General features: G+C 51.8%; 3 protein-coding genes across 8 annotated transcripts in view; 2 read left to right on the top strand and 1 right to left on the bottom strand.

Annotated features, from left to right (window-relative positions):
* The window catches only part of Tgfb1i1 (transforming growth factor beta 1 induced transcript 1), a 78,973-nt gene that overhangs the window by 59,529 nt on the left and 2,344 nt on the right, over positions 1-17,100 (top strand). Inside the window, exons 1-7 of one of the 6 annotated variants that reach the window (XM_052197628.1) lie at positions 12,788-12,888; positions 14,053-14,168; positions 14,293-14,345; positions 14,452-14,594; positions 14,806-14,893; positions 15,008-15,113; positions 15,213-15,407. In XM_052197628.1, coding sequence (XP_052053588.1) covers positions 12,876-12,888; positions 14,053-14,168; positions 14,293-14,345; positions 14,452-14,594; positions 14,806-14,893; positions 15,008-15,113; positions 15,213-15,407 — 714 coding nt within the window. In that variant the 5' untranslated portion in view covers positions 12,788-12,875. Of the gene's footprint in view, positions 1-12,787; positions 12,889-13,398; positions 13,802-14,052; positions 14,169-14,292; positions 14,346-14,451; positions 14,595-14,805; positions 14,894-15,007; positions 15,114-15,212; positions 15,408-17,100 lie in introns of those variants that run through there. The other 5 variants (XM_052197647.1, XM_052197601.1, XM_052197611.1 and 2 more) reach the window with 5 other exon arrangements.
* Positions 699-3,666, bottom strand: LOC127695468 (zinc finger protein 239-like). Its single transcript, XM_052197657.1, has one exon. The coding sequence runs from the start codon at positions 3,664-3,666 to the stop codon at positions 2,662-2,664; it is 1,005 nt and encodes a 334-aa protein (XP_052053617.1). The 3' UTR covers positions 699-2,661.
* Positions 4,357-10,962, top strand: Armc5 (armadillo repeat containing 5). The gene is made up of 6 exons (XM_052197590.1): positions 4,357-4,834; positions 6,131-6,238; positions 6,329-7,115; positions 8,532-9,028; positions 9,676-9,808; positions 9,903-10,962. The coding sequence occupies exons 1-6, from the start codon at positions 4,372-4,374 to the stop codon at positions 10,693-10,695; spliced, it is 2,781 nt and encodes a 926-aa protein (XP_052053550.1). The 5' UTR covers positions 4,357-4,371; the 3' UTR covers positions 10,696-10,962.

Below are 17,100 nucleotides of genomic sequence, written 5' to 3'. Positions count from 1 at the left end.
TAATAAGTCTTCCTGTTGAGTTGGCAATACAATAGGAATGATGGAATGACCACTACTGAACACACCATTGCTCTAAAGATCTTATGTTGGGTTGGCAGTTAATGCTTCCAACTCTTGCAGAGGATTTGAATTTGGTCCCCAACATCGACATCAGGCTATCAATGCTTGTAACTACAGTTCCAGGGAATCCAATCACCTCTGGCCATCAGAGGCACCTGTATACATATGGTGCACACAAGTTTACATAGGCAGAGACACAAATAAAAATGAATAAATCCTAAAAAGAAAAAAGATAAAAACATCGATGAATCTTCTCTTCAACTACACAAACAGAAAAACTAGAAATATAAATTTGAATGTACAATTTGATGGAAGTTTTCCATTAATTTAAATAAACACAGACATGGCTAGACAAATGTTTGGCATATCTGGCCTAAATCTGGTCACATACTCGGGTAATATCAAGCCTATACCTCCTGCTTTTGCAACCTGTTTCTAGGTTCAGCCAAGTAAGTTCCTGGCTGTTGATGTTGTTTTCTCAGCAATTAGAGAGTAGGTCCAGAGATACCCGCTATAACGTGACAAGTTAGCTTTCAGTTCCCCCAAGAGATTTTGCTTCTGTGCCTAACACATATATGCAGGTATGGGTATAACACTTGCTCAATGTAACAGAGCCAAAGGCCAAACAGTAAACAATATAAACAGAACCAAACCATAACAACTATTTATTGAGTGCCAATTATGTTTGTGCTATACTTAGATATTCAACTCCAACCCAGGGGTTGTGTTTTTCTTTTTTTTCCCAAGTACTGTTGTACTTGAAAACAATTTCAAGTAATTTCTTTAATTACTTACTCCTGCTTGGAGTAAGTTTCCCCCACAGTTTGAAGAGCCAGAGCTGTTCATTAGGTATCACCTAGGTCATGCCTTTCAGATTTGCTCCAGGTGACACCCATCTCCAATGGCTGCATCATTCACTGTTACTGTTCCATTGCCTTTATTGGAAAATAGGCTACTCCAGGAGTGTCTAGTTCACTTCTGCAATCTTAGAAGCTGATCCATGAGCTGCCTTGATGCTTTCTGAGGCTTACTAAGCCACTCCCCTAACCAGGCACTTCATGAAAGTTGGTATATCCATGGAATATTCACAGCCTGGTGAGGTAGACTGCACATTTCACAGATGAAGAAACTGACCCAGAAAAAGTAATGAGTCACACAACTAGAGACAAACCTAATCACTTAGAAACTGAGGCTGGATAACCTGGTTCTCTTCTTTTAGCCTCTTACTCTATACAGACACAGTTCTAAATACAGCAAGCTTGATAAACAGCAAAATTGGAGGGCAGGGAGTCTGCAGTTAAGGATGAATATTCTGTCACAAAAGGTTGAGGAGACACTTGTATGCATGTGGTGCACACAAGTGTACCTCTCGGGAAAACAAGCAGTCCCTCATTGTTTGGACTCTGCTCAAATTAAAGACGATGTGGTACTCTGGGAAACCTCGTGACTCCCATATATAATAACGTTAGCAGTAGAAATATGTTTGTATGGGCAACCTCTTTTATAGCAGACAAAAAGGCCACACTGAATATCCAAAGTCCAGAGGTCTTCACTATTCTTCCACTGATGGGAGTAAGGGGGGGGGGGGGGCAGGGGGACTTTTAAGGGAGGGGATTGAAGAACCAGGTGACAAATCTTGGGCCTTTGCCCCTGCCTAGCAATACCATAAAATATCCCAAACTCATCTATTTCTTTGTTTCTACCATAGTCTCTACCACCCTAGTGTAAACAGTAAAGGTAGTTAATAAGTGGTGAAGAATTCCTTGAATGGAATCCTATGCCCAGAGTTTATGTAACAATCCCAAGGTCAAATGCTCCGCCCCTTTGCCAGGACATATCCTTTTATCACCCCCTCTGGTACTCCTCCAACCTCTGGCTACTGGAGTCCTCACATGGACTTTGCCTGGATTATAATCATTTTCCTCTAGAGAAAAAGTAGCTGTTTTTGTTATGGTTAGCCAATCTCCAGCTGGGGCAAGAGCTATGTGGTTTTGAGCATCTAAAAACTTCCTTCTAGCTAATGGAGATTCTGAATGAAATCTCAGAGAACAGGACGTTTGTGTGTGCATTTAAATCTTGTTTCTCTGAAGGCTGACATAGCTCTAGTGCTGTTCATCTAGCCTGTGGCTCAACCCAGGTGCCATTTGTGAACCCTATTATTGACCCTTAATTAAGTCACCTTAGGGATGGAAAAAAACAAAACAAATAAAAAAACTCCTGGTCCCTTCAGGCTTCTCAGGACTGACCCAAACCCAGAGACAAAGTTTGGGCTAAAACTGAAGCCAGGGATAACTGCAGAAGCTCTCATCTTGGACCATCCACTGGTGCTAAACAAGGTTAAGAGTTGTGGGAAAAGGCCTTGCCATATTACAGGCACATGGAGGTCTTCCTGCTAACGTTGGTCACCTGGTAGAAGAGCAAGTAGGAAATCTGACTGAAGCTCTTGGCAAACCTCCTGCAAATATAAGGCTTTTGCCTGTGTGCATATGCTGGTGTTGTCCACAAAATACTAGCTGCAATCAGGGAACTTCTAGGGTTTCTTGCCCATGTGTGAACACTGATGGAGCTGGGATGTAAGATTTTAGCCACATTCTGGAAAGGTCATTTGCTCAAATGGATGCGCTGGTGTTCAGTGAACATGGTGATCTCGCCAAAGCCACGACCACATTCAAGACACCTGAAGGGTGGTTCTCCATTGTGAGTGCGCTGGTGCCGTAGGCAGTTTGAGCTGTTGGTGAAGTTCTTGCCACACTCACAGCAATTGTAGGGCTTCTCACCCGTGTGTGAACGCTGGTGTTCCAGCAGATAGGAACTGCGTCCAAAGCTTTCTCCACACCAGGCACAGAAGTAGGGCTTCTCACCTGTGTGACAGCGCTGGTGCTGTAAAAGGTTAGAGCTCAGGCTGAAACTCTTGCCACAGAGTCCACAGCGGTAGGGTTTCTCACCAGTGTGAGTACGCTGGTGCTGGATCAGGTTGGAGCTAACCCTGAAAGTCTTACCACACTCAGCGCAAGCATAGGGCTTTTCCCCAGTGTGCACTCGCTGGTGTTTTGCTAGGTCTGCACTACGACCAAAGGCCTCTCCGCACTCCATGCACTTATGAGGCCGGAGACCCGAGTGAGAACGCCGGTGTTGTGCGAGATTAGAGCTGAGGCTGAAGCAACGGCCACATTCTGGGCAGGAGTATGGTTTTTCACCAGTGTGAACTCTGTAATGCTTAACCAGATCTGAACCACGCCGGAAGCTTTTGTCACACTCTGGACAGCTGTAAGGTCGGTCACACCCATGGCTGCTTTGATGGTGAATGAGGTCAGAGAGGCTGGGTACCGCCAGCCCACAACTCCTGCACTTGAAAGCTTTAGGGACTGCAGGATCACTGGTCTTGGCAAAGGCTTCTTCCTCAGGGGCAGAGCCTGACCTACATAAGTACCGCCTGTCCAGCAATTTTCCCTCGGAGGCTGGCTGTTCCGGCCGCGCCAGGAGGGGGCGCTCATGAGGCGCGGCCTCGCGATCCAGGGGCGCTCCCGGGAATTTTGATGCCGGGTTCTCCAGCAGCTTCTCCCCATCTAGATTCTCCCTGGTCACTTCTGGCGCCGCAAGTTCCATTGCGGCCGGAAAGCCCTCGGTTTCCTAAATGCCACCCGTCTAACTCATCAGCACAGTTGGAAAAGGGGCACTGGAGGCTTGGAGGCCAGCACCGGAAACGGAAAGGTCCCCAAGCCCGAGAGACTCTAGGAAGCGGCAGCGAACTTTCCCGGTAGGTTTAACTCTTTCATTTGCTTAGCGAGACCTTTCTGTCGGGAACTTAGCACTTTTAAAACGGCTTGGGGTTCTGCGAGTCGGTCAGTCCGGCTTTCGGGGCCATTGATCACCGCGCTTGAGGGTTGCCAAGAAAGTCTGAACGTCGCTGACAAGGACGTACCGGGAGCGAAGTAGCTAAGTCACGTTGGGGAGCACAGGACAGCACTAAGACTCCACAGAGGAGCGTCTGATTCTAGGTGCAACAGTTCACTCTTCGGCCTTGGGAGGAGTTTCTCACCCACGTAAACTGCACTAAGCTTGGCGCCGACTACATATCCCAGCATGCACCGCACGCGCCTCTTACTTTCACACAGATAAATACCATTCTCGCCATGTCTTCTGCGACTGTGCAAGTACCCGAGTTCCAGAATCTAGAACTCCAACTTCCGACTCGCAAGATAACTGCGGCGGCGCTATTCAGAGGAGCAGTCTGGCCACGCCCCCCTCTTCCAGTTCCGCTCTCTCAGAGTACCGGCGAGACGCGGGGCGGAGCCTTAGGCCCGGGCCAAGATGGCGGCTGCGAGACCGGCCCTTACGGACTCGCTCTCGTTCTGCCTCGCGCAACTCACGGCGGCGGCCGGGGAGGGGCCAGGTGGGGGAAAGGACCCAGCTACCAACGAGACACCCCTGGGCCGCGCGCTCTTAGCTCTTCGCACGCGCCACATCAAGGCAGCAGAGGGAATTGAGCGCTTCCGGGCACGCGGCGGGCTCCGCCCCCTTCTCGCCCTGCTACGCCGAACGGCTGCTGCGAGCCCCGCCCCGTTCCAAGCAGCCTCTGGCTCCGCCCCTGCGTCGGTTGCGTCAGCTGGTTCTACCCCTGGCCACGCCCCCGCTGCCGAGTCGCCTTTGACGCCTTCGTCGCCAATGCGCCTGCGCAAGACGCTGGATTTAGCGCTCAGCATTCTAGCCAACTGCTGTACGGAAGGGGCGTGCCGGGCTGAAGTGCGTAGACTTGGAGGCATTCTCCCTTTGGGTAAGTGCTCCGCCCCCATTTCATAGAAAGGTTTCAACCCACAGGACCTGTGCTGTCCTTCCTTTATGTTAGGCCTCAAAGTACGTGCTTTGTGATGGTGCAGCGCCACTCATCTCCTCAGGTGTAATGCTATGTGACGTCACCGCTCTCTCTATAAATTTTATCTGGACCTGCTCAGACCAGAACTAGTACTGGCGGCTCCTGCCTCACTTTTGAGCAAACTTTCTGTTTTGGGGGCTTCTCGTGGACAGTGCCCGTCCCTGTGCAAGGCTTCACTGGGTGAGCTGGAGACCAGAAAGTATAGTTTTTAAAAGTTAGAAAGTGGTGCTGTCAGACATGCCAAGCAAATCGCCCAACCCCTCCAAAGCTAGAATTCTTTGTGTAATAACAATAGCTACCCGACAAGAATGAAGTTGTGTAGAAAATGAAACTCAAATGTACAATGCCCAGACTCCAAGCATAGGTGGGTACTTAAACACACAGTAAACAAATTCCAGCAAAGGATAAGCTTTTCTGTGTGCCCGGTGATTTGGCGCCTCCTCATGGTAACGATGGGAACAACGTTGCATCATTGCCTGTCCTCTGATAGCAACTCAGTTTTGACAAAAATCCTACTTTTTAAAGTGAAGCATTTTTATATTTACGCTTGTGTAGACCACAAGTAATGTGTTTGACAGTAGGCCTGACAGAATGCCAAGCTCTCTCTAAGCTTGCCCACTGTGCTGGACAGTATTTGATTGGCAAGGATAAAAGTTGACTTGGTTCAAGCCAAGTTACCTGGATTACATGACAGCTTCAGCTGCTCTTCCTGCCATATTCCTCTCTCTGGTAATACCCTACCATGGCACTTGCAGGACTGTATCGTGTCATTCCTCTTCAAACCCTTCTGTGGCTTTCGTGGCCTCCACGTTTATATTTTGACTCCTTGGACAGACATTTGAGGGGCTTTGTGAAATCATAGAACAGACACTGTTACCCCGCCGCGCTTGGAAAAGCGGCTTTCAACCTGAGGTAGCCTTTTCATTCAGCACCCTTCTGGCAAATATCCATCCAGTCCTTCCTGCAGCTCTGGCTCGCCATTTAGCATCTTCTGAAGACCTTCTCTAACCTTCATCTCTCTTTCCTCCCTCTCCCTCCACACTCTCTCGCTTTGTTGGGGATTGGCTCAGGGTTTGACACAAGCTTGACAAGCACTCTGCCTCTGACTTATGTCCCCAAACATTTACCACATTCTTGCTTTGGTTGATGAGAAACAAACAAAAGAGTAGCTCTCAAGAAGACAAACTGTCCTTGCAGTGACCATTCTTCAGTGTGTGAAGACAGACAGCATCCAGAACCGAACAGCCCGAGCTCTGGGGAACTTAGCCATGGAGCCTGAGAGCTGTGGGGACATCCACTCTGCTGGTGAGAGGCTGCGAGAGTCGGGTGGGCCGAGACGCGTGGGACTTGGGTGTCTACCTTTGCTCATTCCGTACTCTCCTCTTCCTCTTGTAGGTGCTGTTCCCTTTCTTGTGGAGAGCCTTACCGCCTGCCAGGACTCGCAGTGCCTACAGAGCATAGTCCGTGCCCTCCGCAACCTAGCAGACTCACCCCAGCACCGCCTAGCCCTGGCACAGCAAGGAGCAGTGCGGCCACTGGCTGAGCTCCTGGCTACTGCCCCAGACCCTGCACTGACCTCGGCCCTAGTCCGTGCCCTCTTGGAACTCAGCCGAGGCTGTTCTAGGGCCTGCGCTGAGCAGCTAAGTCTGGGTGGGGGGCTGGGCCCACTTGTCAGCCTGGCTTCTCACCCTAAGCGGGCAATTCGTGAGGCAGCCATCCTGATCCTTGCCAATCTGTGTGCTCAGGGCCTGGTGCGGCCTGCACTGGGCAATGCTGGTGGTGTGGAGGTGTTACTAGGTGAGCTTAGGCGGCGACGGGGTCCCAGTGGGAGCAGCTCCGCTTCCCAGCAGCCCCTAGTGCGGGCTGTGTGCCTCTTATGCCGGGAAGCCATCAACCGGGCCCGCCTTCGGGATGCTGGTGGTTTGGAGTTGCTGATGGGTCTGTTGCAGGACCCGGGTGCCAGCGCCTGGCATCCACGTGTTGTGGCTGCCCTTGTAGGCTTCCTTTATGACACTGGGGCCTTGGGCAAGTTACAGGCTCTGGGACTTGTACCTCTTCTGGCCAGGCAGCTATGTGGCGACGCTGGCGAAGAGGAAGAGGAAGGAGTAGAGGCTGCTTCCTGGGACTTCCCTGAGGAACGGACCTCTGGGCAGGCAGAGGGAGGAAGCTTCCGAAGCCTCAGGTGAGTCCTCGTGTCAGGGCCTGAGGATGGATGGTACTCTGGGGAGGAAGCTTGTGTCTGCTCCAGCCATCTTCCCCACTTCTGCCTCTGTTCTGTTGTAAGACATTTATGAAAACTGATTCTCGAATCTCTGCTCTCCTCTCATATGACTTTATCTGCCATCTGACTCCGGTCCCACCCCACCATCCAGAACTCTGGGCCCTATACAAGTTGTTTGGGGGTGGCATGTGTCCTGCTTGCAGTGGTTTGCTGTGGAGCCCCAAGTCAGTCTGTCTGTCTGTCTGTATTTATTTATTTATTTACTTATTTATTTATCGTGGTGATTTGCTATGGAGTCTAGGCTGTATCTCACCATGTAGCCCAGGCTTTCCTTGAACTTGGAACTCTCCTGCCTGTCTTATCCTCTAGAGAAGTTCTTATTCTGTTACCATCACCACAACATAACTAGTTGGCCTCTCTGAGCCACTCACTGCCTTTGTGTGTGTGTGCAATGGAGTATAACAGCATGCGCACCCACAGAGTCACTGGAGACCTACCTAGGTCAGTAGATGTCAGTCCTGGGAGCTGACTGCATCCCCACTCTCACCCCCTGGCGGCCTCCTCTCTTGTTCCTAGACATGATGAGACAGCACATCTGAGAGCGTCTGTGTCCAGAGCACTCTTCCTCCTGTGCTTCCGTCTCCTTCCAGCCCCTTGGCCGCGCTGCTCTGTCTAGAATCCTCTTCCCTCTTAGGCTCTCGGCTCTCACCTCCTCCGAGTCTGTGCTCAGTTCTCACGGTCTCCGTAAGGAGTCAAGATGGCTGTCGCATTTCCTGGTTTACCTCCTCTACTCTCCGTCTCCCTACCCCTCTGTCCCCACCCCGCACCACAGACTTCACAGCACATACCATGAAAGGTTTGTTCTGTTTTGTTTAGACGGGCTCACTGTAGGCTAAGCTGATCTTAACTTGATCCTGCATCAGCCCGAGTGCCAGGTTCACAGACACAAAGTACTGCGTACCTGCCCAGACCAGTTGTTTTGTGAGCTTGCGCTGTTTCTCCTTAGTAGATTGTAAACTCTGGGAATAGCATTTTGTTTTTTGATTTCTTGAGGGCCTGAAGCTGGACTTGGCACATGGTAGACGCTAGTAAGTCAGGGTGAGGTGTGGCCCCACCTCAGTTTTGGGCCCTCCCCCTTTTCACCCTTTTCTTTCTCAGGACTGTTGCCTCTCTTACCGTTCCTTCCTTTCCCTCCTCCCTTTCCTCTCTCTCTCCCATCTGCTTTTTCTTTCCTATTTTGAGACAGCATCTCACTAGGCTGTCCTGGAACTCACTGTCCCAGGCTCGCCTTGATCTTGTGACGCAGGACCATCTTTGTGATTCTGCTTCCTTGCCTTGGCTCTGGGTTCAGACTCCTTTTCTTCCTGTCCTCTGTAGGTTGTGGCTGATTTCTGAGGGTTATGCAGCAGGCCCTGGAGATATCTCCCCAGATTGGTCTCCTGAGCGTTGTCCGATGCCAGAGCCATCTGAGTCAGTCAGTCCTACCCCTGGCCAGACCTCAATGTCGACACCCCGCACACTTCGCAAACCTGGCCGTGTCCCTGCTGCCACTACTGAGGAGCCTTGGGGCCAAGAGGGGCCAGCACTGTTGCTGTTGTCACGCTTCTCCCAGGCTCCTGACCCAAGTGGAGCTCTAGTGACTGGCCCAGCACTGTGTGGCCTGTTGGCCTATGTGACAGGTGCACCGGGACCACCAAACCCACGTGCACTCCGTATCTTGGCACGCCTCACCTGTAACCCTGCGTGCCTTGAGGCCTTTGTGCGCAGTTATGGTGCAGCACTGCTGCGTGCCTGGCTGGTACTAGGTGTCTCACCAGATGACTGGCCTGTGCCACATGCCCGGCCTGTACACCGAAGCCAGCACCGAGAGCTGGGTATGTTTCCCCTATCCCTACCCACGTGAAAGGCCCATTTCCTCCCGTACCTTTTGTGGACCTGAACCTCTACTTCCTCCTCACTTGCCTACTGTCTCCAGCCGAACATCTAGGCTGCTCAGCCCCCAGGCATTGGTGGTCTGAGGGCCCTGGAAGGCAGGGAACATTCCCTTCTGATCCATAGCCCTGGAATACCCAGAGCTCTATTCTGTCCTTACCCCAAACCTTGGGGCCCAGATAACCTGGTACCAGGTTTGGCTCCTAGTACCCTAGAGTCTGACCTTTCTGCATTTCTTTACCCACTCTATTCTTGGCTCTGAACTATATTGGGCACACTCGCTTATATCCTCAGACCAAGGCACCGTGTCCTCGCAGGCGCTGCTACCATTAGCATCTTAGGAGTACCCTGTCTTCTGTGCCTGACTGTAGGCTGTTTCCATCTTTGAGGGCCCAGATCTGCAGCCTGGCATCCACGTTTCTGTTCTCACCTCACAACCTAAGCCTGTCCTCCAGCTCATCCCACTCCTCTGTTGATTTCTTACTGAGGTGTTACGTGCCCCCTTTTACGGACGCAGAGTCCTGTCTTGCCCATAGCACCCTGTTCATACCCTGACTCCCACCCTGAGCTGTTGTGCCTGTCCCTGCAGGTGAGATGCTGCTGCAGAACCTGACTGTTCAGGCTGAGTCCCCCTTTGGAGTAGGAGCCCTCACCCACCTGCTGCTCTCTGGGAGTCCTGAGGACCGTGTAGCCTGCGCACTGACTCTACCCTTCATCTGCCGGTGAGGGGGAATGGGTGCCCTGCAGGGACTATGAACAAGATTGCAACTCTCCAGCCCTGCCCTTAGCCTGCTGAAAGACCCCCTTTCCCCACAGGAAGCCAACTCTGTGGCGCCGCTTACTTCTGGACCAGGGTGGACTCCGTCTCCTCCTCACGGCACTAACTCAGCCAGCTCCACACCCGCTCTTCCTCTTCTTTGCTGCAGATTCCCTGTCCTGTCTCCAAGGCCTGGTATCTCCCACTGCTAGCCCAGTCCCTTTACCTGCCCTGTCCTTGGAACTGGACTCATCTTCCCCTTGCCTCTATGAACCTCTGCTGGGTCCAGCCCCAGCCCCAGCTCCTGACCTGCACTTCCTTCTGGACTCAGGCCTCCAGCTCCCTGCTCAGCGGGCTGCCTCGGCTGCAGCCTCCCCCTTCTTCCGGGCCCTGCTCTCTGGCAGCTTTGCCGAAGCCCAGATGGATCTGGTGCCTCTTCGAGGCCTGTCCCCTAGTGCAGCAGGGCCTGTCTTACATCATTTGCATGGCTGCAGGGGCTGTGGGGCTGCTCTGGGACCTGTACCTCCACCTGGTCAGCCCCTGCTGGGCTCCAAGGCTGAGGAAGCTCTAGAAGCTGCTGGCCGATTCTTGTTGCCTGCTCTGGAGGAAGAGCTAGAAGAAGCTATTGGCCGCATCCACTTGAGTCCCAGGGGTGGCCCAGAGTCAGTGGGGGAGGTATTCCGCCTAGGCCGGCCCAGGCTGGCTGCCCGCTGTGCACGATGGACACTAGAACCAGGGCAGTGCCCAAGAAAACGGGCCCTGGCCCTTACAGGGCTCGTGGAAGCAGTAGGTGAGGAGGCGGGGCCCCTCACTGAGGCTCTGCTGGCTGTGGTAATGGGGATGGAGTCATAGTGCATACGCCCTAGGCTGAACTATTGGCATCCCTGGGAAGGGCCCAAGGGATGAGTTGGCTGGAAGGGAGGCTTCTCAGCATGAGAGAAGACTACAGAAGGAGCTATCCTCAGGGACTGAAGAGAAAATGGAATCCCAGGATGAAGATCTAAAGATCCATGACTGAAAAGCCGATACCAGAGTCTGTGGAGTCCAAGGGGCAGCTCAGGCCCAGGGTCTGGCCTGACTCAGCACTGTGGTATTAAAATTAAAAACCTGAGATTTGAACACTGCTGCTGTGTGGTGCTTCTGCTTGCTTTCCCCCGGGGAAAAGAAAAGCATTTACCTGCTGAGACCCCCCCCATGCTTCGACACGACCGTCCTTCGGTTTAAGAGTTCAATAAACCATCGCCTGGCTGTTTCCACACCTGGGGCGTGGTGCGTTTTCTCTAGGATGGAGTTTTGAGCCCAGGGGAGGCCTCATTTGTGTTTGAGTCCTCATTGCTTGGACACCGCCACCCATCTGAATACATAACCTGGCCGGGTTAAGGGGTTTGGGCCGAGTATGAGTGTGGCCGCACGTCGGAACACTTCGGACCATCCTTTACCTGTCAGTCTGTGTCTCTTCCCAGCTCTTGGGCTAGTTTAAACAAACAAACAAAAACCCAAACAAACACATTTGTTAACGTGTAGGTTTGTGCAGGCCATGGTTCCTATGTGGAAATCAGAGGACAACTTGAAGGAGTTCTCTGCTTCTATCATTGGGCCCCAGGGACCAAATTCTGGCTTGGCAAAAAGTACTTTACCTGCTGAGCCATCTTACTGGCCCAAGCCAGTTAAATGTTAACTGCTTCTCGGGACACCTACTATGTTCTTAGGGTTTCTGAGGCCCGTTCTTGGTCACATTCAGAGAAAGCCCCTTTACTGGCACACAGGTGAAGGGAGGGTTTCCATTCCCTGGGCTCTCAAGAGCCCAGGACTAAGCATGCCTGGGTCTGGGTAGTTCAGAAAGGTGAGGTAAGGGTGTTCTTGCTGACCCTGAGCCTCTGGGGGTTCAAATCTCTGCGGTAGGTTATGCGTTAGGGTGTGGTGGTACATGCCTTTAATCTCAGCATGCAGGAGGCAGGATCAAGTGCATCTCTTATGAGTTCCAGGACAGTTCCATAGCGAGACCCTGACTTTTAAAAATAAAAGTGCTTGTGCCTGGTCCGTTTCTAGTTGATTGAGGTCAGCATGGAGGACTATGCTGGGCTTCAGTATTATCAAACTTGCCAGGTTCTGATTTGCTCTAGTTGAGGCCCCATCTTCCCTGGCTTAGATCTGTCCTCCAGGATGCCTGGAAGGCAGCAGCCATCTGCCCAACCCATCTCCAGGTGTTTCCAACCTGATCTCTTAAGGGCTCAGTTCACCGGCAGCAGCATCCCATCTGCGGCTGCCTGTGTTGCTTTTCTTTCTTCAGTACCTTGGGAAAGGGTTATTTTGGAACAAGTTCTCGTCACCTCCGTGTTAGGAAAGGATTTTGTTTTACAAGTGTTTGGGTTTGTCATCCTGGGAGTTTACATGGGACTTCGGTCTGAAGTTTGCTTTCCCTGTTCTGGGTATCTGTTTCTAGGTCTTTCAGGGAAAGTCCTGACTTAGAGTCTGGATCGCTGTTCTCTGTGTGAGACAGTTCTTAGTATGTATGTCTCCTGCCTGCCGTTCCAGTTCTGTTAGGCTGGCAGTCAAAACCTGTGGTCTGCTAGATCCTTAGACTGTCACTTCTGCCTCTAACCAAATTCTGCAAGCCTTTTTAAAATGCCCAGGGTGCGAGTGGGGCCCGACTTTGAATTCTGCTGGCTTTGAGAGTGCCGGCTTGGGGCCCTCCGATTATGAGACTCCTTAGGCAGGAGCTATGGAAGAACCACTCTGACTTGGCTTCAGTTTCAGGGAGTCGCTGCTGCCGCGGAGGCAAAGGCTGGGGTGTGGCCTCTAAGCAGAGCCAGAAAGCTGGATTGGGTGGGCCCTAGTGCTGTCTTTCTTCATGTCCCCATGCTCCCCCCTTCATCGCTCCCCCACCCCCGACTGTATCCCAGCGGGTCCCGGCTTCCATACATGGTCACGGCCCTGCTTCTAACTCCCTGACGTCCCCCCCCTCCGTCCTCCGCCCCCACCGGACACGGCCCCCGCCCTACTCGCCCCAAGCTGTCCGCCAGCACACCGCCATGGAGGACCTGGGTGAGTGGGGACCGGATCCCCCTAACCTCTCACCCTTCCCTGCATCTATCCTCTTCCCAGCTCACACATCTTCCCCATCTCAGTTTTCTCTCTCCATTTTCTCGCCTCAGCCTGTGCCTCCCTCCCAAATCCACAATTCCTTTCCTGCCTCTCCCTTCCTGCCTTGCTTGCAACGCCACTCCCGCTCCCTCCGTTTCTCCCGGGCTCGCTCTGCTCCCTCAATCCTGCTTGTGCAACGGACAAAGCGTTGAGGCACCCACAGGGCCTGGATTCAGAGACTCTGGGAAGGAAGGGGTTAAAGGATCATTGGGTCTTGGGACTAGGAAAACAGACTAGAGAGGAGAGTGCGACCTGGAGTTTCGGAGCTGAAAAGGACCCACATCAGGGTTTCAAGAAAAGAATTAAGTGCTTCCAGGTATAGCGGAGGGGTGGGGGTGGGGTCAAGAAAGCCCTCGGGGAAAGAAAGAGAATAATAGAGAGTGTCAGGGTGATAGGCGTTTAAGGCTTCCACGGTAGGAAGCAGAAGTCCGGACGAGAGTAAAGGGGCTCGTAGATTAAGCGCCCCAGGCATCTCATCCCCTCAGTCTGCCGAGGCTGAGACTAGGAGACTCTGCACTTCGTGGCAGAATTTCTAGATCGAGCAGCAGAGGGCGCTCCTCAATAATAGTGCATGGATAAGAAGTACACCAAAAAAGCCGCTCCCTGAACGGGCCACTTACTCCTGAGGAGGACAGGGCTAGACTTCAGTGTGACCAAGTGGACCAAGCTGGGAGAAGTAGTGAGTGTGTCACAGCAAATATCTAGTCAGGAAGTTGGGTGTCAAACATACAGCCGATTGAACAGTTTGGGTACAGTAAGAGCCAATCTGGGCTGCACCAGGAAAGATGGAGAGAAGAAAAGAGACCATTACTGGGTTTGTATTTGTCTCCAAGGGTAAGCAAGGGGTACATCTGGTCATAAAAACGCACCCCCACCCCCCATGTGCTACTATTTTACTTCTTTGCCTTGGTCTGGCCCTGTATGTTTTCTGGCCGCTACTGCCTTTAACACTGGCTTTCTATCTTTTAAAACACTGACACATGAAATCCTTTATCCTCTAACCTCTTAAGACCTTGACATTCCCACCCCACCCCAACCTCTCACCCTGAGGGCCTCTCACCACAGATGCCCTGCTCTCTGACCTGGAGACCACCACTTCACACATGTCACGGTTAGGGGCTCCAAACGAACGCCCACCAGAGCCACTCACACCTCCCCCACCCTATGGCCACCAGCCACAGGTGAGATGAGATTCTGGGGTCTGGGGAGCTGTTAGGGCCTGGGTTGGTCTGGGCTAGGGGAAATCAGATTCTGAGTGAGGTAAGGGATATGACTGCCTTCCACAAATACCTCTGCTCTCTGTAGACAGGGTCTGGAGAAACTTCCGGAGCTTCAGGGGACAAGGATCATCTGTACAGGTGAGGGGCCTGGGGCCTGGGCCATGAAGATGGGGAAGCCAGTTGGAGTTCAGGTGAGGGGATGTGGATTCTCTTCCCTAAACCTAGGTTCCCTCCTGTCCCTTAGCACAGTATGCAAGCCTCGGTCCCCAAAGCCTGTGACCCCTGTGGCTCCTCCATTCTCCTCTTCCAGTGGTGTGTTGGGCAATGGCCTCTGTGAGCTAGACCGTTTGCTTCAGGAACTTAATGCCACCCAGTTCAACATTACAGGTACCGGGGTTACTGAGTCAGTCTTGGATGGGTTGGAGACAGGGCAAAGAAGGGCAGAGTCTGAGGGACACAGACTGTCCGGGGAGCAAAGAAGGGCAGAGTCTGAGGGACACAGACTGTCCGAGGAGCAGTTAAAGGCCGTGAAGCCTTCACTGGGAGGGTGGGAAGGAGTGTATGGCTCCCTGCCAGTGTTGTTCTCTTGTCTCTCCAGATGAAATCATGTCTCAGTTCCCATCTAGTAAGATGGCTGAAGGGGAGGAGAAGGAGGACCAATCTGAAGACAAGAGCTCGCCCACTGTGTGAGTTTGGCAGAGTTGGCAGGGTTGGGGAGGGGGTGATGGGTCCTGGATGCCTGAGTTACTAGAGGGGTGTAGGCTGGCAGGTTCTGAGGTTATCCACTGTGTTCTCCACAGCCCTCCCAGCCCATTCCCTGCCCCCTCAAAGCCTTCGGCCACTTCAGCCACTCAGGAGCTGGATCGACTGATGGCATCACTCTCTGACTTTCGCGTCCAGAACCACGTGAGTCTGGAAGGATTTCGGTCGGTGTCACTTTGTGACTCACCAGTCCAGTCTTGATGGTGTGGTGGCTTTGTCCACTCAATGTCCTCTTCATTGCAGCTTCCAGCCTCAGGGCCACCTCAGCCTCCAGCAGCGAGCCCCACCCATGAGGGATCCCCATCTCCACCAGGACAGACTAGCAAGGGCAGTCTGGACACCATGCTGGGCCTGCTGCAGTCTGACCTCAGCCGCCGTGGGGTCCCCACGCAGGCCAAAGGCCTCTGTGGCAACTGCAATAAACCTATTGCTGGGCAAGTAAGTGCAGCCCTTCTCGAGAGGCACATACCTCCCTTTAAGAATCAGACCTTGTGTTTTTCCCTTTAAAACTATTTCCTTATTCTTTGAGAATTTGATACACGTATACATGTATTAAATTGTATACATGTATACATTGTATACAAAGTGAGATACGTGTTAGATACAATGTATCTAACCCCTTCCTCTATTTCTTCCAGTGCCCCCATATATTCCCAACTTCATGTCATCTTTTTTTAAAAAGTCTACCAAGTACAGGAGTGCTTCCAGTGTGGGTGTGGGTGTGGGACCATCTGTTGGAGCACTGGCATCTTCCAGGGGTTACATCCCTGAAAAAAGGGATTATTTTCAGGGTCCCCACCCAGCAGCTAACAACTGCCAATCGCTCCTCTGCTGGGGAAAGGACAAAATAAGCCCCTTCCTCATCCTTGATGGAATTTTGACTGGCTCCATATTGTGTAGGTCCCATGAAAGATCTACAGGACTGTGAGCATGTGGGTGCACCAGCCCAGTCATGTTGAGCAAGCACCAATTCACAGCAGTCTTCCCCAACCTCTCACCCTTACAACCTGGCCACCCCTTGTTCTGTGATGCTCTCTGAGCCTTGTTGGGGACACTGAGGAAGACAGATGCTCTATTTAGGCCTGTGTGTTCCCCCTTTCAATGAGTATCTGTGAAATGGAATTTGTTTTTTCTTGTGATGTTGAGGACTGAACTCAGACCCTTGCATTTGCTAAGTAGACTTCTATCACTGAGCTGTACCCTAGCTCTTGGGACAGTACCAGAATTATAGGCATGCACTGCTCCTTCCCAGGTTATATGTAATTCTTGGAGATTGAATCCAAGGCTGTGTGTGTGCTAAGTGATCAGTCTGCCACCTCTAGCCCAACCCTTGGAATTTTGAGACAAGCTCTTACTATGTAGCACAGGCTACCCTAAAACCCATCATTGTCCTCCCTTTACCTCCCAAGTTCTAGAAGGTTTAGCATGTGCCACTATGCCCACCTGATGTGGACATTATTATTTATATTTTATATTTTCTTTGAAAAGAAATTTTTGAGTCAGTGTCTCACTATAACCTAAGCTGACCAGAAACTCACTCTGTAGCCCAGACTGGCCTTGAACTCATGGCAATCCTCCTATCTCAGCCTTCTAAGTGCTGGAAGTACAGGTGTGAACCACCATGCCCAGCTATATTTTATTTCTTCTTCCTTCCTTCCCTCCCACTTCTTTCCCTCCCTTCTTCCTCCCTCCCTCCCTTCATCCCTCCCTTCTCTCTATCCCTCTCCTTCCTCTCTCTCTCTCTCTCTCTCTCTCTCTCTCTTTCTCTCTCTCATGTATATTGTTGTTTTGCCTCAGTTAACAGACTCAGCTTCCATGTGGTTGCTGGGAATTGAACCCCAGTCCTCTGGAAGAGCAGCCAGTGCTTTTAACCACTGAGCCATTTCCCCCAGACCCCCTATTTCATGTTTTCTTAATTTAAAAAGTTGTGTGTGTGCTATGGACTAAACCCCGGGCTTTTATACCTGCTACATATTCCTCTTGTCACTGAACTAACCCCTAGCACCATGTGTATTTATGGGCAAGAAACCTGAAACTCTTAGCGATAAGCCATAGGGTAAGAATTTCAACCTGGTTAATACTGGGTCTGGCTCTACTGTGTGCTGGCCACTGTGCTAGTTCTTTTTCATAC

This window comes from Apodemus sylvaticus, chromosome 1 (genome assembly GCF_947179515.1).
Source record: "Apodemus sylvaticus chromosome 1, mApoSyl1.1, whole genome shotgun sequence".
Lineage (NCBI taxonomy): Eukaryota > Metazoa > Chordata > Mammalia > Rodentia > Muridae > Apodemus > Apodemus sylvaticus.
The sequence above is the reverse complement of the archived record's forward strand: the minus strand, read 5'-3'. Positions and strand labels throughout refer to the sequence as shown.

What these genes read in the sequence shown, in the direction of transcription:
- LOC127695468 (XM_052197657.1), bottom strand. Translation starts at nt 3,666, where the DNA reads ATGGAACTTGCGGCGCCAGAAGTGACCAGGGAGAATCTAGATGGGGAG.
- Armc5 (XM_052197590.1), top strand. Translation starts at nt 4,372, where the DNA reads ATGGCGGCTGCGAGACCGGCCCTTACGGACTCGCTCTCGTTCTGCCTC. An exon ending in AAGCCAGCACCGAGAGCTGG is followed by an intron (nt 9,029 to 9,675) that starts GTATGTTTCCCC and finishes CTGTCCCTGCAG; the next exon opens with GTGAGATGCTGCTGCAGAAC. An exon ending in ACTCTACCCTTCATCTGCCG is followed by an intron (nt 9,809 to 9,902) that starts GTGAGGGGGAAT and finishes CTTTCCCCACAG; the next exon opens with GAAGCCAACTCTGTGGCGCC.